Source organism: Oncorhynchus kisutch, linkage group LG5 (assembly GCF_002021735.2).
Source record: "Oncorhynchus kisutch isolate 150728-3 linkage group LG5, Okis_V2, whole genome shotgun sequence".
NCBI lineage: Eukaryota > Metazoa > Chordata > Actinopteri > Salmoniformes > Salmonidae > Oncorhynchus > Oncorhynchus kisutch.
In genome coordinates, this window is record NC_034178.2 from 5,943,393 (window position 1) to 5,963,716 (window position 20,324).

At 50.0% G+C, this 20,324-nt stretch overlaps 1 protein-coding gene and 1 pseudogene across 1 annotated transcript; both read left to right on the forward strand.

Annotated features, from left to right (window-relative positions):
• Positions 1-410: 410 nt before the first annotated feature.
• On the forward strand, positions 411-5,104 carry LOC109890088 (uncharacterized). The gene is made up of 6 exons (XM_020482040.2): positions 411-920; positions 1,217-1,279; positions 1,370-1,432; positions 1,656-1,718; positions 4,295-4,423; positions 4,722-5,104. The coding sequence occupies exons 1-6, from the start codon at positions 512-514 to the stop codon at positions 5,000-5,002; spliced, it is 1,008 nt and encodes a 335-aa protein (XP_020337629.1). The 5' UTR covers positions 411-511; the 3' UTR covers positions 5,003-5,104.
• A 5,796-nt stretch (positions 5,105-10,900) lies between these two features.
• LOC109890391 (otolith matrix protein 1-like) overlaps positions 10,901-20,324 on the forward strand; it is a 10,598-nt pseudogene continuing 1,174 nt past the window's right edge.

Here is a 20,324-nt window from a genome sequence, read left to right on the forward strand (position 1 = left end):
CTGTGTTTACAGAATGCAGAGATGAAACACTGGATAGGTGGAGAAGCAGTAGGGCTTAACCTTCCCTTTGCCTAGAGTGCTCGATGGACCTTCGCCATAATGCTTAGATCCAACCTACTTGGATGAGATCTGACAATGGCCAGTCACACCTATCATAAACTCTGGGAGGAAGTTCCCCTAGGTACAGATCTAGGATCAGCGTCCCCTCCCCGATTATATCCATAATCATTCGTTGGAATAATGTCAAAGTGACCCAAGTACAAACTGTACTGAGACATGAGATCACTGCAGTTGCAGACTTCTCACAGTCTTACGCAACATCGATTTAACTGCTGTGTTGAAACTTCTGATTTAAAAAAAATTGTTATCGGAACATCCTTATGGCTTTAGTATTTTTCCACTGAGTATGACGTGTCTCTTGTACACGTACTGCTTAACTGAGATGTGTGTATATGAGTCAGGGGTCTGAGCCTCATAAAGTGTATCATATCGGAACAGGTATCGTTTCAGAATGAGGGGTACTGTTGTTCTGCTGGTGTTGTTGTTCTGTCTGTCTGGGGCATGGACTCGGGAGGAGAGTGGAGGGGTCCGAGAGAGTGACATCACTCAACAGGGACACAGTGCAGGGAGAGAGAGCAGGGTGAGAGAGGTTCAGATGGAGAGCCAAATGACTGACGCTTCAGAGAAAACCAACAAACAGACGACCACCTCGCCTGACATCTGGACTGAGATGAAGGAGCTGAGAGACATGGTGCACAACCTGGGAACCACTGTGGTGGAGCAGAGCGAGAAGCTGAGGAACATGGAGGTCAGAGTGACAGCCAGTGAGGCAGAGGAGCAGAGAAACACAGTGACCGATCTTAGGGTGGCACTGATGCTCACCAAGAATAAAGTGGAGGAAGTGGAGAAAGAGAATGCAGGTCATTTAAGCTTATTATTTATTGCTTTTACATTCAACAGTCAACTGAAGTTACATTTTGTTGTCAGCGAAAGTGGAAATAATGAACATTTAACATTCTGGATGGACGTTTCTTTCAGTATAGTTTGTAAGGCACTTAGGTACTTAGGCCTTATTACGCCAAGAGGCACATGAGGCCTCAACAATGTCCCGCCATATTTCCTGTCCTGGGATTTTTTTTTTTTTGCAGGCACCTCTTTCCACAATCAGAACAAAGTTCAACATGAACTGTTTTTCATATTTCTTCTATCATTCTAGACCTGACTGCTGGATTGAGTGGCAGTAAGAGCCAGGTGGAGGAGCTTCAGACAAAGAATGCAGGTCATTCTCTATATTGCTTATCTGAATGATTATGCTTATTACTCACCTGTTTTACATAAACTTGAATAGCTTATGTTTCCATAAATTTAGCCCAAGCTGCTGAACTATCAGCCATGGGGGACAGAGTGACAGCCAGTGAGGCTGAGAATGCAGGTAATAAGTAAGAGTGATTTACTGGTTGTTAAAAAGGGATAGTTCACCTAAATGACAGAAATCCTTGAATATTTCTTTACCTTGTAATAATTCTATGGAATATGTGGTATCTTGCAGGTATGTTTACATAATGTATATTAAAAGCGCTACTGTACTTAACCTTACTGTTCATAGGAAATGCATTATACATAAGAGTAGTCCTGACTTTGTAATGATTGTTCAGCCCTGGAGACCAGACTGAGTGCTAGTGAGAGCCAGGTGGAGGAGCTGAAGAGAGCAACTGCAGGTAAAACAGATGATTGCCTTGACATCTGCGTCAAACATACACACGTCTCGCAAAACATTAGCTTGTCTCTCTGAGAGCCACAGTTGAGTCTTCAATCTTAGGAGGGTGATGTCACAGTTCAGTTTAAACTCTACAACACACACAATTGAAAATGTAGCAGTTGATTTGCCTGCTCTGTTCAGTTTCGAATCTATCCAAACACCACAAAGCTTCTCTACTCTCTCCCAGTTTGGCTGTATTCAGCTCCCCCCTACTCCCAAAAATGTCACATCTGCCACAGTAGAAGAGTTCTATCATATGGTGACATCACTCTCCCTGAGATCTCACTCAAAGCTCTTGCTCCAACATTTAGCATTGTGCTGTTTTCACTCTGCAACACGGATACATACATACATACATACATACATACATACATACATACATACATACATACATACATACATACATACATACATACATACATACATACATACATACATACATACATACATACATACATACATACATACATACATACATACATACATGTTTTTAGTTGTTTTTGAAAAATATGTCACATTTATTTAACCAGGTAGGCTAGTTCAGAACAAGTTCTCATTTGCAACTGCGACCTGGCCAAGATGAAGCAAAGCAGTTCAACACATACAACAACACAGAGTTACAAATGGAATAAACAAACATACAGACAATAATACAGTAGAAAGATATATATACAGCATGTGCAAATGAGGTAGGATAAGGGAGGTAAGGCAATAAATAGGCCATGGTGGTGAAGTAATTACAATATAGCAATTAAACACTGGAATGGTAGGATGTGCAGAAGATGAATTCGCAAGTAGAGATACTGGGGTGCAAAGGAGCAAGATAAATAAATACAGTATGGGGATGAGGTAGATTGGATGGGCTATTTACAAATGAGCTATGTACAGGTGCAGTGATCTGTGAGCTGCTCTGACAGCTGGTGCTTAAAGCTAGTGATGGAGGTAAGAGTCTCCAGCTTCAGAGATTTTTGCAGTTCGTTCCAGTCATTGGCAGCAGAGAACTAGAAGGAGAGGTGGCCAATGGAAGAATTTGCTTTGGGGGTGACCAGTGAGATATACCTGCTGGAGCCCGTGCTATGGGTGGGTGCTGCTATGGTGACCAGTAAGCTGAGATAAGGGGGGGACTTTACCTAGCAGAGACTTGTAGATGACCTGGACCCAGTGGGTTTGGCGACGAGTATGAAGCGAGGGCCAGACAATGAGAGCATTGTGGTGGGTAGTATATGGGGCTTTGGTGACAAAACGGATGGCACTGTGAGACTGCATCCAGTTTGTTGAGTAGAGTGTTGGAGGCTATTTTGTAAATGACATCGCCGAAGTTGAGGATCGGTAGGATGGTCAGTTTTTCGAGGGTATGTTTGGCAGCATGAGTGAAGGATGCTTTGTTGTGAAATAGGAAGCCGATTCTAGATGTAATTTTGGATTGGAGATGCTTAATGAGTCTGGAAGGAGAGTTTGCAGTCTAACCAGACACCTAGGTATTTGTAGTTGTCCACATATTCTAAGTCAGAACCGTCCAGAGTAGTGATGCTGGACGGGCGGGTAGGTGCGGGCAGCGATCGGTTGAAGAGCATGCATGTAGTTTTACTTGCATTTAAGAGCAGTTGGAGGCCACGGAAGGAGAGTTGTATGGCATTGAAGCTCATCTGGAGGATAATTAACACAGTGTCCAAAGAAGGGCCAGATGTATACAGAATGGTGTCGTCTGCTTAGAGGTGGATCAAAGAATCACCAGCAGCGAGAGCGACATCATTGGTGAATACAGAGACGAGTCGGCCTGAGAATTGAACCCTGTGGCACACCCATAGAGACTGCCAGAGGTCCGGACAACAGGCCCTCCGATTTGGCATACTGAACTCTATTGGAGAAGTAGTTGGTGAACCAAGCGAGGCAATCATTTGAGAAACCAAGGCTGTTGAGTCTGCCAATAAGAATGTTGTGATTGACAGAGTCGAAAGCCTTAGTCAGGTCGACGAATACGGCTGCACAGTAATGTCTCTTATCAATGGTGGTTATGATGTCGTTTAGGACCTTGCGTGTGGCTGAGGTGCACCCATGACCAGCTCTGGAACCAGATTGCATAGTGGAGAAGGTACGGTGGGATTCGAAATGGTTGGTAATCTGTTTGTGAACTTGGCTTTCAAAGACCTTAGAAAGGCAGGGTAGAATAGATATAGGTCTGTAGCAGTTTGGGTCTAGAGTGTCTCCCCCTTTGCAGAGGAGGATGACCACGGCAGCTTTCCAATCTATGGGAATCTCAGACGATACGAAAGAGAGGTTGAACAGGCTAGTAATAGGGGTTGCAAAAATATCGTCAGATAATTTTAGAAAGAGAGGGTCCAGATAGTCTAGCCCAGCTGATTTGTAGGGGTCCAGATTTTGCAGCTCTTTCAGAACATCAGCTATCTGGATTTGGGTTATTAACAACGTTTAATCTTTTGCCAGAGGGTGTAATACAGTTTTCACTGTGTACTTGAGAATACTAGAAGTACAGTCTGTCATTCAATCTGTATGTTATCTTTCCTGTGTTCGCAGACAGGCCAAAGGTGGCCTTCTCTGCTGGTTTGACTGATTCAGGAACTGTTGGACCCTTTGTTGCTGAAACCACACTGGTATACACCAAAATCTTCTCAAACATTGGCAAGGCCTACAACCCAGCTACAGGTAGTCTACTTTCACTGATCTCTGGCCTGATTTCAAACCAACTCTTTGTCCCTTTTTGAATGCTCCTTGCAAATGTGATATGTATTTGTCGCTCTTTAGTCTTGCGTGGCCATCCTTCCAAACCCTCCTTCGTAAGCCTGTGCTTCTGAGGCCAGTCGCTCTTATGGCCGTTGGGCTAGGAGGTTAAGTAGTCTGGTACTTACTGTAGCTACAAAGTTAACTTTTCTTGTTTAGCTATCAGGTGCCAATGGCATTCTGTTGATTTGTGTTGATTCCTCTTTACTCTCCTCTGATACAGGTGTCTTCACAGCACCAGTGAGAGGACTCTACTACATTAGCTTCACTGCCATGAGTGTCCAGACCTCGTTTTACTTTTATGCATACATGTATAAGAATGGACAGAAAATCATGTATAGTCAGGGATATAATGCTGGCGGTTATGAGACACTGTCTAATGGAGTCAGTCTAGAGCTGGAGGAGGGAGACGTGGTGTACATGCGCATCCCTGCAAGCAACCGGCTCTATGATAACTCAAATAATCACAACATCTTCAGTGGCTTCCTGCTCTTCACAGTGTGAGAACATCATGGACGCTGTAATGGTCTCTAGTAAAGTGTCTGTATGTCAGGGCCTCTTGGAGCCAAAATGACTCCCGTATTAATAAATGCATCATTAAAAGCAGAACTTTTGTATTATTTATGTTTTACAGTCTGTATGACATCCTGATGAATGCGTTAATTAGTTCAACATGACAGGAGCTCAGTGTTTCTGGTTGGTGGGAAGAAGGGGAGAGGAAGGTTTGGGATGGATGATTAGGTTACATTATATAGTCATGGCATAGTCTGTCCACAACAAGGCCCAAATGTACCTATCATTAGCACCAAGTAAAACTCTAATTCTAATTCACGCTTTACCTCAATACCATACTCCTTATAGTTTTTTAACCTTTTAATTAGACCTTAAACCTGTTTATTTTCATCTGGGGGGAAAAACAAGTACAACTCTGCCCCCTTAGATGCCAATGAAATCACCCATATAACTAAATTGTTTACCAGCAATGTTACTATCCATCTGGTAGTGTTGGTATCTGACTGACTGTTTATCAGTATGGATCCAAGGACATACAGTAGGGAGCTCTAGAGGGAAATAGTCTTCTTGGTGGTGGCCTAGAGTTAGATGAACTACAGCGCCCTCCGGTATCTGGACAGATATCAACTTATTTGTTGTTGCTTTATTATGAAGCAATTTCATTGGCTAAATAATCAAGGTCAAATAAAGGTAGGTCTTTGGACACCGATGCCTTGATCAGCTTTTATCACACCGCTTTTCAATGTTTGTTTTACCTCAGTCTCCTCTTCAGCAATTTAATGCATGCATGCTCGATCGGTACAATAACTTGGGCAGACAACTTTGCACTCTTTTTCCCTAATTAACGTCTTCGCTCTAATAATATAGACTATGACATTTAGCAGATGTTTTTATCCAAAGCAACTTACAGTAGTGCATGGATACATTGTCTTATGGGTGGCCCCAGCGGGAACTAACCCACAATCGTGACATTGTAAGGGCCTTGCTCTACCAGCTGAGACACACACAGGACCAACATAAGAAATAAAAGGTGACATTCTGTACGTTAGTCTAATTTAAATAAGTTTGGAGGGCACAGTAGATATCTTCTCTGTACACTGCTCTGGGTTTGGCTCTGTGTCCATGCCCCTTCAGGTCCTATCATCTTAGCACCCTCTCTGTTATCTGGACCAATGTTTTCAACCTGAAATCTGATGACCTTGGCGACTGGCAAATGACAGACAATGACAACAAGCAGTCTCGTAGCCTCATTGATCGAAATGACCTGCTTTCAAAACTTATTTGGGATAGGGGGTGGTATTTTAACGTCCAGATGAAAAGCCTGCCCAAAGTTAACTGCCTGCTACTCAGGCCCAGAGGTTAGGATATGCATATAATTGGTAGATTTGGATAGAAAACACTAAAGTTTCTAAAACTGTTCAAATAATGTCTGTGAGTATAACAGAACTGAAATGGCAGGCGAAACCCAGAGGACAAACCATCAAACAAAAGAATATTGATTTCAATGCCTGGCACTTTTATAATAGGGCGAAATCATCCCCGATTGCAGTTCCTAGGGTTTCCACTAGATGTCAACAGTCTTTAGAAAGAGTTTCAGGCTGGTTTTTTGAAAAATTAGGGAGAAGTTGTAGTTTTTCTAAGTGGCTCCCATTTTCGGTAAAGACTATAACGATTCTCCGTATTAAATTGTATTGTTTATTTGCGTATTAGGGTACCTAAGGATTGATTATAAACGTTGATTGACTTGTTTGGATAAGTTTATTGGTAACGTTTGTGATTAATTTTGTATGCAATTTGAAGGAGGCAAACCGAGTGGATTATTGACTGAAGCGCACCAGCTAAACTGAGTTTTTATGGATATAAAGAAGGAATTTATCAAACAAAAGGACCAATGTAATTGAGACCTTTTGGAGTGTCAGCAGAAGAAGATCTTCAAAGGTAAGGCATATTATAACGCTATTTCTGACTTTCGTGTCGCAACTCCCTGGTTGAAAATGATTTGTTATGCATTTGTGTGCTGGAAGCCGTTTTGAAATCTGACACCTTGGTTGGATTAACAACAAGTTAAGCTTTATTTTGATGTATTACACTTGTGATTTCATGAACGTTTAATATTTATAGTAATTTCATTTGAATTTGGCGCTCTGCCATTTCACCTGATGTTGGCCAAAGGAGTTTTAAGGAAACACCTTCTCAATTGTATTTTACCAGTCTTTGGTTTTATTGTCTAGACTTCACCTTTGAGAACACGTGCAGGTTGTGTCCCATGTTGTGGTTCACTACGATGTGTGTTCTCTGTGTATAAGGAAGGGAACTGAGCTCTGTAGACTATGTCATATCTGAAGAAGCATTGTTTCAGAATGAGGGGTGCTGTAGCTCTGCTTGTGTTGCTGTTCTGTCTGTCTGGAACATGGCTTCAGGAGGAGAGTGGAGGGTGTTCTGTCTGTCTGGGGCATGGACTCAGGAGGAGGGTGTTCTGTCTGTCTGGGGCATGGACTCAGGAGGAGGGTGTTCTGTCTGTCTGGGGCATGGACTCAGGAGGAGGGTGTTCTGTCTGTCTGGGGCATGGACTCAGGAGGAGAGTGTTCTATCTGTCTGGGGCATGGACTCAGGAGGAGAGAAGAGGGTGTTCTGTCTGTCTGGGACATGGACTCAGGAGGAGAGTGGAGGGTGTTCTGTCTGTCTGGAACATGGCTTCAGGAGGAGAGTGGAGGGTGTTCTGTCTGTCTGGGGCATGGACTCAGGAGGAGGGTGTTCTGTCTGTCTGGGGCATGGACTCAGGAGGAGAGTGTTCTATCTGTCTGGGGCATGGACTCAGGAGGAGAGAAGAGGGTGTTCTGTCTGTCTGGGACATGGACTCAGGAGGAGAGTGGAGGGTGTTCTGTCTGTCTGGGACATGGACTCGGGAGGAGAGTGGAGGGTGTTCTGTCTGTCTGGAACATGGACTCAGGAGTAGAGAGGAGAGGTCAGAGAGAAAGACATCACTCAACGGACAGGGGAACAGAATATGGTGAGTGAATTTCAGATAAAGAACTGAAGCTACAGGCACGACAGGCGAACGCACGACTAAACCACCTGATGTCAGGGCTGAGCTGAGAGCGCTCAGACATGGTGGTTGAACAGGGAGTGGAGATGTGGAATATGGGGGCCAGACTGTAAGCCAGTGACACAGGTAGTGTAGAACACAGGTAGTGTAGAAAAGCTTATTCTTGAATTAGTGGGAGAATCAATATGATTAATACAGTTGAACTGGATTGACTGCCAGTGAGAGTGAAAATGCAAATATGATCGTGTGTATCAGTTCACGTTCTACAGTGGGTTGGTCATGTAATGTGTCTCTCAGTTTTAGCTGTGAGGTAAACAGTGTTTCTGCTGATACCATTCTAGCATTGGCAGCAATACTGAGTGAGAGGAAGGTGGAGGAGCTACATACCAAGAATACTGGCAATGTGCTTTATTTAATATGATAGAACATGCCTTTATAGAAAGCAATGAAATACATGTTGAGTACAAATGTGAAGGAAGATGCCGTATGCAGATTTGAGTCTAAATGAAAATCTGTAATTTCTTTGGCCACCAGAAATGTAAATAGTGTATATTGTTCCTCATTGTATCATAGAATGAAAAGGAAGGGCAAGGAGGAGGAGGTGAAACATTGTCTGAAAACTTCACTTGTTCCCATGTTGTTCAATTATGGTATTGGAGAATTTCTCTACACTTTCAAAAAACACCTCATTAGAAACTAAGTAGGTTTAATAAGTAAAGATATTTTCTAAATTGGAATTTCTGCGTGTTTTCAGTGAATTGCCCTAAGTAAGTATACTTTCTCTCCTGTATTCACAGACGGTCCGAAGGTGGTCTTCTATGCGGCTTTGACTGATTCAGGAGCAGTAGGACCCTTCAGTTCTGAAACCAATCTGATCTACACCAAAGTCTTCACCAATATAGGCAATGCCTTACAGCCAACATACAGGTAGCCTACTTTTACTAAACATACTGCCCAATATCAAACCGACCCCTGGCCTTAACCACTAGGCCCTTTATAGAGGCTTTGACATTAGACTGTTGATCAATATGGACTGCATCCATATCGATTGTGCTGTTTTACTTGTTTGCATTAGGGCCGCTTCCCTCCATTAAGCTCAAATGCAGCTTTGACTGACATTTTCCTCTTCTTAGCTCATCCCCATTAGCTACAACCAAAAATCTTGTGGCCACAATTTAAAAGGTTGTTCCCTCTCTTCTTGCGCTTCAGGTGCCTTCACAGCACCGGGGAGCACCGGCCTCTGATCATCACAATAACTTTCACTCCAAACAGCCTACCCGACCGCTCTGAGGCGTCCGCATGGTCCTAAAGCACACTGTTTCCTCGTTTTGTATCACACTCCAATGATGAAACTGGGGGGGAATGCAATTTCAGACTGCCCCCCCGTCCCCAGTGAAAGTTGCACCCCTGGATGCAATAGTTAAAGCGGTTTGGGTAACAAACACATGATTTTATGCTACTGTTGTTTCTAGTGGTTTTACCAGTTTTGAGCCTATTCCAGATGTAGAAACAAGATTTAAAATCTCTTAAGTCAAGGTAGAGCTAGACATTATGTACATGTGTCTGTGCGTGTATGTGTACCTGCCTGCTTGTGAGCTGAGACCCAGAGAGAGGGGAAGCGGTATCAGATAGCCAATACGTTTTCCTTGACTGGCTAGGCTACATCTTTAATCTCAGCCCAGGCAGAGCGGGGGACAGGGAGTATCCACTCTCCTTGGCAAGGCCTCCCACCAGACTTCCACACAGAGACACTCTGTCTGCGTCACCCTTTTAATTAGAGAGATTGCTGGGATATGCCAGGTGTACTGGAGAGGGTATGCCAAGCCAAGTAGTCAGCCTGCCTCCCCTTCCCTCCTCTACCACTCTATCTTTCCTTCCCTCTCTCTCTTTTCCCCCACCCTCTCCATCAACTTCCATTCCTTCCTCTACCTCTCTCTACCCTCTCTCTCCCCTCCTCCTCCTCTCTCTACCCTTTCTCTCCCCTCCTCTACCTCTCTCTACCCTCTCTCTCTCTTCCTCTACCTCTCTCTACCCTCTCTCTCCCCTCCTCTACCTCTCTCTCTCTCTCTCTTTCTCTACCTCTCTCTACCCTCGCTCTCCCCTCCTCTACCCTCTCTCTCCCCTCCTCTACCTCTCTCTACCCTCTCTCTCTACCCTCCTCTACCTCTCTCTACCCTCTCTCTCGCTTCCTCTGCCTCTCTCTACCCTCTCTCTCCACTCCTCTACCTCTCTCTACCCTCTCTCCCCTCCTCTATCTCTCTACCCTCTCTCTCTCTTCCTCTACCTCTCTCTACCCTCTCTCCCCTCCTCTACCTCTCCTCTTCCCTCCTTCTCTTCACCTTCTCTTCTCCCTCCTCTCTCTCTCTCCGTCACCTCCCCTCCTCTACCTCACTCTACCCTCTCTCTCTCGTTCTCTTCCCCCCCCCCTTGCATTTCTCCTCTCCTTTCCCTCTCTTTCCCCATCTCCTCCCATCTCTCTCTCCCCTCCTCTCACTTTCTAAAGCTAAGGGGATAATTGAAAGAGAAACGTTAGACAGCTATCACGAGATTATCTTCCAGGGGTTAGACTTTTTGGAATGGAGGAGAATAATTAAATGTTTTCTTCTTACCTGACACCCCCCCCCCCTACCCCTTCCCCCATCCATCTCTCCGCTTGAGGGTTCCTAAGAACAAGGGTATAAGAGGGGGTCGATGTGAAAGCATTTTTTCCTGATAAAACCTCAGGTTACTGGTTTCTCCACTGTAGCGTTCCGTTGGAGTGTGTCTCGTGTGTGTGAGAGGAGATTTCGTCTTCACAGAGTGTGTTTGAGAGGGAGAAGATTTCTCTGATTTTGTCAGTCGACATGATTCATCGGGACAGAAGGCTGGCCATGACTCTTCTCCTCTTCTCATTCATCTCTTTCTCCACTCAGAAAACCTCCGGTAAGTCTGGGAGTCTTTAGGTCAGATGTATTCTGTGTTTTCACCTCGGTTATGATGAACCTCATCATAATGTGAAGTCTCCTGGAGCATTTCTGTTGCATTTGCAACAGGTGCGAAGGTACAATGCTTGTACCTGTTTTTCTCCAGTGAGAATAAAGTTGAACACAGTTCAACATTCCTTGTCTTTCCCAGTCTCCTGGTGTGTAGTGTCGGAGGCAGAGGAGCAGAAGTGTCTGGATCTGGCTGGGAGTGCTACAGCTCGGAATATCAGAGGAACGCTGCTGTGCGTCCGTGGCCAGAGTCCCACAGACTGCATGGAGAAGATCAAGGTGTGTGGCAAAACAGCCTTTGGGCTGCAGAAATCCATGGAATTACAAAATAATTTGCGGGAAATCTGGGAACCCTACAACCGGGATTTCTGGAAAGTTATCAGAATTGTGCAACCTTAAACGACCTGTAGAGAAAGTGTAGTTGAATTGTGCAACATGTAATATGACCTATGTCCTGTCAGAATGGTACAGCGGATGCAGCAGCCATGTTTGCTGATGACATCTACACAGCTGGCTGGTGCTTTGGACTAGAACTGGCTGCTGGAGAGTCTTACAACGGACTGGGTGAGTGAGGAGGAGGGGGGAGACGGGGAGAAGGAAACCGTGTGTAAAAGTTGAACCTGTCTTACCTTATCCTGTCTGCTCTCTCAGATGGTATCAGCTACTATGTTGTAGCTCTGGCTCGTCGCTCCTCCAGTGACCTGTCCCTGTTGGAGATGCATGAACGCAGGTGAGAACAGATAGACGGATTGATTGATTGTTTGTTAGATTTTTATTTTATTTTATTAGGATCCAAGGCAGTGGCTGCTCTTCCTGAGGTCAAAACAAATCAATTAAATACATAGTATACATAACACTATAATACAATATATAATACAATATACAATACAAAATATAATATATAATACAATACATACTTAAATATATAATACAATATACATCATACAATACTTATGACAACACATAATACAATATAAAATACTTAATACAACACATTATAAGACATTATAAGACTTAATACAAGACTTAATACAATGCGTAGTATATAAAAATGTGTGTCTCTTCACAGTCCCCGTTGTGCCGTAAGGTGTTCTGTTCTGGACCTGGGGACTGTGAAGAGACCTCTGGTTGCATGTCTTGTGTTGTACCGATGAGTCTCCGAACTGTGTGACAGCGTTTGGTACCTTCAACACATCAATACCTCTCACAACGACCAATAGTGATGCAGCCAATCTCTCCTCAACGTTGAGCCAGGAGAGATTGACATGCATGTTATTGACATTCACCCTCTGTGTACATCTAAGTGCAATACGTGCTGCTCTGTTGTGGACAAACTGCAATTTACTTATATCCTTCTTTGCCGTAAATGACCACACAACTGGGCAGTAGACCTGACCTGTCTGGTCGACTGAGGTGTCAAGAAAGCAGAGCAACGCCCTATCACGGACAGACCTCTTTCCTTTTAAGCAACCATCTAGTCGATATGTTTTGACCATGACAGCTTGCTATCTAGGGTTTACACCCAGCAGTTTAATCTCCTCATCCTGCTCAATCACCACATTATTCAATAATAGATCTAGATGAGATTTTGGGTTGAGTTAGTGATTTATCCCAAAAACAATGTTTTTAGTTTTTAGTACTTAGCACCAGCCTATTGCTAGTTACCCATTCTAAAACGGATGGGAGCTCTATACCAAGGGTGTCAGTTATTTATTCTACTGTTGTAGCTGATGTGTTTTCGGTTGAGTCGTCAGCGTACATAGACACACAGGCTTTATTCAAGGCCAGTGGAAGGTCATTAGTAAAAACTGCCCTGCGGTATATCACACTCAATTTAATTAGCATCTTTCATTAAAGAAAACCCTCTGTGTTCTATTAGATCACTCTGAATCCATGATTAGGATGTAAATCCATAACGCCTACGTTTTTATCAGTAATAGGTCATGATCAATGATCTCAAAAACCTGCACTGAAATCTAACAAAACAGCTCCCACAATCTTCTTATTATCAAATTATTTCAGCCAATCATCGGTCATTTATGTCAGTGCCGAGCATGTTGAGTGCCCTTCCTGATCGTCATGCTGAATGTACACTACCGTTCAAAAGTTTGCGGTCAATTAGAAATGTCCTTGTTTTTGAAAGAAAAACAATTTTTTTGGTCCTTTAAAATAACATCAAATTGATCAGAAATACAGTGTAAATACAGTGTAAATACAGTGTAAATACAGTGTTGTTCATTTGTTTTCTGTAAAATAACATTGTATTTGGTCAAACACGATCATTTCATAACGTTTGCTAAGCACCGGTAACAGGCTCATTGGTCGGCTGTTTGAACCATTAAAGGGTGGTTTGCTATTCTTGGATAGCGGAATGACCCTTTCCTTCCTCCAGGCCTGAGGGCACACACTGTCTTCTAGGCTTAAACTGTGGATAGCGGAATGACCCTTTCCTTCCTCCAGGCCTGAGGGCACACACTGTCTTCTAGGCTTAAACTGTGGATAGCGGAATGACCCTTTCCTTCCTCCAGGCCTGAGGGCACACACTGTCTTCTAGGCTTAAACTGTGGATAGCGGAATGACCCTTTCCTTCCTCCAGGCCTGAGGGCACACACTGTCTTCTAGGCTTAAACTGTGGATAGCGGAATGACCCTTTCCTTCCTCCAGGCCTGAGGGCACACACTGTCTTCTGGGCTTAAACTGTGGATAGCGGAATGACCCTTTCCTTCCTCCAGGCCTGAGGGCACACACTGTCTTCTGGGCTTAAACTGTGGATAGCGGAATGACCCTTTCCTTCCTCCAGGCCTGAGGACACACACTGTCTTCTGGGCTTAAACTGTGGATAGCGGAATGACCCTTTCCTTCCTCCAGGCCTGAGGGCACACACTGTCTTCTGGGCTTAAACTGTGGATAGCGGAATGACCCTTTCCTTCCTCCAGGCCTGAGGACACACACTGTCTTCTGGGCTTAAACTGTGGATAGCGGAATGACCCTTTCCTTCCTCCAGGCCTGAGGGCACACACTGTCTTCTGGGCTTAAACTGTGGATAGCGGAATGACCCTTTCCTTCCTCCAGGCCTGAGGGCACACACTGTCTTCTGGGCTTAAACTGTGGATAGCGGAATGACCCTTTCCTTCCTCCAGGCCTGAGGACACACACTGTCTTCTGGGCTTAAACTGTGGATAGCGGAATGACCCTTTCCTTCCTCCAGGCCTGAGGACACACACTGTCTTCTGGGCTTAAACTGTGGCAAAGAGGAATCCAGCTTCAGCAATTTACCATCCAGGTTGTCGGTACCAGGTGGCTTGTTCTTATAGACAGCGGGAAAAAAAACGTGCCTCTTCCACACCAACTTTGCGATTTGAATGATTGACTCATTGATTGATTGATTGGATATTGTAGCTCCTGTCACCCAGGGATCCGTACCACGGTGGGCTGGACTGTTCCTATTGGCTTCCTGGTCAACACCTCACAGATCAGTGTCGATGAACAATGCAACTTTCCTAAAGGTGAGATCTGTGTCTGTGTGTAAGGGTGTGTGTGTGTGTTGTGTGGCCCTGACTCTTTGTGTGTATTGTTGGTGTCGTTGTGTGTCCCTCCAGCGGTGGGGGACTTCTTTGGCTACAGCTGTGTACCAGGAGTAAAGGACAGAGAACACGACCCCAGAGGAAACAACCCTAAGAACCTGTGTGAAGCCTGCATAGGAGACGACAACGAGAGACATATATGTGTTAACAACCACCGAGAGAGACACTATGGAGAGGCTGGGGCACTGAGGTGGGGAGGAGAGGAGGAGAGGAGGAGAGGCTGGGGCACTGAGGTGGGGAGGAGAGGAGGAGAGGCTGGGACACTGAGGTAGGGAGGAGAGGAGGAGAGGCTGGGACACTGAGGTAAGGAGGAGAGGAGGAGAGGCTGGGACACTGAGGTGGGGAGGAGAGGAGGAGAGGCTGGGACACTGAGGTAGGGAGGAGAGGAGGAGAGGCTGGGACACTGAGGTAGGGAGGAGAGGAGGATAGGCTGGGACACTGAGGTAAGGAGGAGAGGCTGGGGCACTGAGGTAGGGGGGAGAGGAGGAGAGGCTGGGGCACTGAGGTAGGGAGGAGAGGAGGAGAGGAGGAGAGGCTGGGACACTGAGGTAAGGAGGAGAGGCTGGGGCACTGAGGTAGGGAGGAGAGGAGGAGAGGCTGGGGCACTGAGGTAAGGAGGAGAGGCTGGGGCACTGAGGTAAGGAGGAGAGGAGGAGAGGCTGGGGCACTGAGGTAGGGAGGAGAGGAGGAGAGGCTGGGGCACTGAGGTAGGGAGGAGAGGAGGAGAGGCTGGGGCACTGAGGTAGGGAGGAGAGGAGGAGAGGCTGGGGCACTGAGGTAGGGAGGAGAGGAGGAGAGGCTGGGGCACTGAGGTAGGGAGGAGAGGAGGAGAGGCTGGGGCACTGAGGTAGGGAGGAGAGGAGGAGAGACTGGGGCACTGAGGTAGGGAGGAGAGGAGGAGAGGCTGGGGCACTGAGGTAGGGAGGAGAGGAGGAGAGGCTGGGGCACTGAGGTAGGGAGGAGAGGAGGAGAGGCTGGGGCACTGAGGTAAGGAGGAGAGGCTGGGGCACTGAGGTAAGGAGGAGAGGAGGAGAGGCTGGGGCACTGAGGTAGGGAGGAGAGGAGGAGAGGCTGGGGCACTGAGGTAAGGAGGAGAGGCTGGGGCACTGAGGTAAGGAGGAGAGGCTGGGGCACTGAGGTAAGGAGGAGAGGCTGGGGCACTGAGGTAGGGAGGAGAGGAGGAGAGGCTGGGGCACTGAGGTAAGGAGGAGAGGCTGGGGCACTGAGGTAGGGAGGAGAGACTGGAGGCACTGAGGTAAGGAGGAGAGGCTGGGGCACTGAGGTAGGGAGGAGAGGCTGGGGCACTGAGGTAAGGAGGAGAGGAGGAGAGGCTGGGGCACTGAGGTAGGGAGGAGAGGAGGAGAGGCTGGGGCACTGAGGTAAGGAGGAGAGGCTGGGGCACTGAGGTAAGGAGGAGAGGCTGGGGCACTGAGGTAAGGAGGAGAGCCTGGGGCACTGAGGTAGGGAGGAGAGGAGGAGAGGCTGGGGCACTGAGGTAAGGAGGAGAGGCTGGGGCACTGAGGTAGGGAGGAGAGGCTGGAGCACTGAGGTAAGGAGGAGAGGCTGGGGCACTGAGGTAGGGAGGAGAGGCTGGGGCACTGAGGTAAGGAGGAGAGGCTGGGGCACTGAGGTAGGGGGGAGAGGAGGAGAGGCTGGGGGCACTGAGGTAAGGAGGAGAGGCCTGGGGCACTGAGGTAAGGAGGAGAGGCTGGGGCACTGAGGTAGGGGGGAGAGGAGGAGAGGCTGGGGCACTGAGGTAAGGAGGAGAGGCTGGGGCACTGAGGTAGGGGGGAGAGGAGGAGAGGCTGGGGCACTGAGGGTAAGGAGGAGAGGCTGGGGCACTGAGGTAGGGGGGGAGAGGCTGGGGCACTGATGGTAGGGAGGAGAGGTTGGGGCACTGAGGTAAGGAGGAGAGGCCTGGGGCACTGAGGTAGGGGGGAGAGGAGGAGAGGCTGGGGCACTGAGGTAGGGGGGGAGAGGAGGAGAGGCTGGGGCACTGAGGTAGGGAGGAGAGGAGGGAGGACTGTCTGGGGCACTGAGGTAGGGAGGAGAGGAAGAGAGACTTGGGGCACTGAGGTAGGGAGGAGAGGAGGAGAGGCTGGGGCACTGAGGTAGGGAGGAAATGAGGAGAGGCTGGGGCACTGAGGTAGGGGGGAGAGGAGGAGAGGCTGGGGCACTGAGGTAAGGAGGAGAGGCTGGGGCACCGAGGTAGGGAGGAGAGGAGGAGAGGCTGGGACACTGAGGTAGGGAGGAGAGGCTGGGACACTGAGGTAGGGGGGGGGGGAGGAGAGGCTGGGGCACTGAGGTAAGGAGGAGAGGTGGGGCACCGAGGTAGGGAGGAGAGGAGGAGAGGCTGGGACACTGAGGTAGGGGGGAGAGGCTGGGGCACTGAGGTAGGGGGGGAGAGGAGGAGAGGCTGGGGCACTGAGGTAAGGAGGAGAGGCTGGGGCACCGAGGTAGGGAGGAGAGGAGGAGAGGCTGGGACACTGAGGTAGGGGGAGAGAGCTGGGGCACTGAGGTAGGGAGGAGAGGAGGAGAGGCTGGGGCACTGAGGTAGGGGAGGAGAGGAGGAGAGGCTGGGGCACTGAGGTAAGGAGGAGAGGCTGGGGCACTGAGGTAAGGAGGAGAGGCTGGGGCACTGAGGTAAGGAGGAGAGGCTGGGGCACTGAGGTAGGGAGGAGAGGAGGAGAGGCTGGGGCACTGAGGTAGGGAGGAGAGGTGGGGCACTGAGGTAGGGAGGAGAGGCTGGGGCACTGAGGTAGGGAGGAGGGTGGAGCCACTGAGGTAAGAGGAGAGGCTGGGGGCCCTGAGGATAGGGAGGAGAGGCTGGGGCACTTCTGAGGTCAGGAGGAGCGGATGAGAGGTGGAGGCCACTGTAAGGTGGGTAGGGAGGAGAGGAGGAGAGGGCTGGGGCACTGAGGTAAGGATGAGAGGCTGGGGCACTTGAGGTAAGGAGGAGAGGCTGGGGCACTGAGGTGTACGGAGAGCGTGCTGGGGCCACTTGAGGGTAGGACGGAGAGGAGGAGAGGCTGGGGCACTGAGGTACGGAGGCGAGGCTGGTGGCACTGAAGGTAGGGAGGAGAGGCTGGAGCACTAGGGTAAGGAGGAGAGGCTTGGGCACTGATGGTAAGGCGGAGAGGCTGGGCACTGACGGTAGGGGGAGGAGGAGAGGAGAGAGGAGGCTAGGGGCCACTGAGGTAAGGCGGAGAGGCTGGGGCACTGAGGTAGGGGGCGAGGCGGAGAGGCTGGGGCACAGAGGTAAGGAGGAGAGGATGGGGCACTGAGGTAGGGGGGAGAGGCTGGGGCACTGAGGTAGGGAGGAGAGGCTGGGGCACTGAGGTAAGGAGGAGAGGCTGGGGCACTGAGGTAGGGGGGAGAGGAGGAGAGGCTGGGGCACGAGGTAGGGGGGAGGAGGAGGAGAGGCTGGGGCACTGAGGTAGGGAGGAGATGAGGCAGAGGCTGGGGCACTGAGGGTAAGGAGGAGAGGAAGAGCGGCTGGGGCACTGCCGGTAGGGAGGAGAGGAGGGAGAGGCTGGGGCACTGACGGTAGGGAGGAGAGGCTGGGGCACTGAGGTAAGGAGGAGAGGCTGGGAAACTGAGGTAAGGAGGAGAGGCTGGGGCACTGAGGTAGGGAAGAGAGGAGGAGAGGCTGGGGCACTGAGGTAAGGAGGAGAGGCTGGGGCACTGAGTCGGCGTAGGGCTGGAGAGGCTGGAGCACTGAGGTAAGGAGGAGAGGCTGGGGCACTGAGGTAGGAGGAGAGGCTGGGGCACTGAGGTAGGGGGGGGGAGGAGGAGAGAGGCTGGGGCACTGAGGTAAGGAGGAGAGGCTGGGGCACTGAGGTAGGGGGGAGAGGAGGAGAGGCTGGGGCACAGAGGTAAGGAGGAGAGGCTGGGGCACTGAGGTAGGGGGGAGAGGCTGGGGCACTGAGGTAGGAGGAGAGGCTGGGGCACTGAGGTAAGGAGGAGAGGCTGGGGCACTGAGGTAGGGGGAGAGGAGGAGAGGCTGGGGCACTGAGGTAGGGGGGAGAGGAGGAGAGGCTGGGGCACTGAGGTAGGGAGGAGAGGAGGAGAGGCTGGGGCACTGAGGTAAGGAGGAGAGGAAGAGAGGCTGGGGCACTGAGGTAGGGAGGAGAGGAGGAGAGGCTGGGGCACTGAGGTAGGGAGGAGAGGAGGAGAGGCTGGGGCACTGAGGTAGGAGGAGAGGAGGAGAGGCTGGGGCACTGAGGTAGGGAGGAGAGGAGGAGAGGCTGGGGCACTGAGGTAGGGAGGAGAGGAAGAGAGGCTGGGGCACTGAGGTAGGGAGGAGAGGAGGAGAGGCTGGGGCACTGAGGTAGGGAGGAGAGGCTGGGGCACTGAGGTAAGGAGGAGAGGCTGGGGCACTGAGGTAGGAGGAGAGGCTGGGGCACTGAGGGTAAGGAGGAGAGGCTGGGGCACTGAGGTAGGGAGGAGAGGAGGAGAGGCTGGGGCACTGAGGTAGGGAAGAGAGGAGGAGAGGCTGGGGCACTGAGGTAAGGAGGAGGAGAGGCTGGGGCACTGAGGTAGGGAGGAGAGGCTGGAGGCACTGAGGTAAGGGAGGAGAGGCTGGGGCACTGAGGTAAGGAGGAGAGGCTGGGGCACTGAGGTAGGGGGGAGAGGAGGAGAGGCTGGGGCACTGAGGTAAGGAGGAGAGGCTGGGGCACTGAGGTAGGGGGGAGAGGAGGAGAGGCTGGGGCACTGAGGTAAGGAGGAGAGGCTGGGGCACTGAGGTAGGGGGGAGGAGAGGCTGGGGCACTGAGGGTAGGGAGGAGAGGCTGGGGCACTGAGGTAAGGAGGAGAGGCTGGGGCACTGAGGTAGGGGGGAGAGGAGGAGAGGCTGGGGCACTGAGGTAGGGGGGAGAGGAGGAGAGGCTGGGGCACTGAGGTAGGGAGGAGATGAGGAGAGGCTGGGGCACTGAGGTAGGGGAGAGGAAGAGAGGCTGGGGCACTGAGGTAGGGAGGGGGAGAGGAGGAGAGGCTGGGCACTGAGGTAGGGAGGAGAGGAGGAGAGGCTGGGGCACTAGGTAGGGAGGAGAGGAGGAGAGGCTGGGGCACTGAGGTAGGGAGGAGAGGAGGAGAGGCTGGGGCACTGAGGTAGGGAGGAGAGGAAGAGATGCTGGGGCACTGAGGTAGGGAGGAGAGGGAGGAGAGGCTGGGGCACTGAGGTAGGGAGGAGAGGCTGGGGCACTGAGGTAGGGGTAAGGAGGAGAGGCTGGGGCACTGAGGGGTAGGAGGAGAGGCTGGGGCACTGAGGTAAGGAGGAGAGGCTGGGGCACTGAGGTAGGGAGGAGAGGTGGGGAGAGGGAGGGTAAGGAGAGGAGAGGAGGAGAGGCTGGGGCACTGAGGTAGGGAGGAGAGGAGGAGAGGCTGGGGCACTGAGGGTAAGAGGAGAGGGGGGGGCTGGAGGTATGAGGTAAGGAGGAGAGGCTGGGGCACTGAGGGTAGGAGGAGAGGAGGAGAGGCTGGGCACTGAGGTAAGAGGAGGGGAGGCTGGGGCACCGAGGTAGGGAGGAGAGGAGGAGAGGCTGGGACACTGAGGTAGGGGGGAGAGAGCTGGGGCACTGAGGTAGGGAGGAGAGGCTGGGACACTGAGGTAAGGAGGAGAGGCTGGGGCACTGAGGTAGGGGGGAGGAGGAGGAGAGGCTGGGGCACTGAGGTAGGGGGGAGAGGAGGAGAGGCTGGGGCACTGAGGTAGG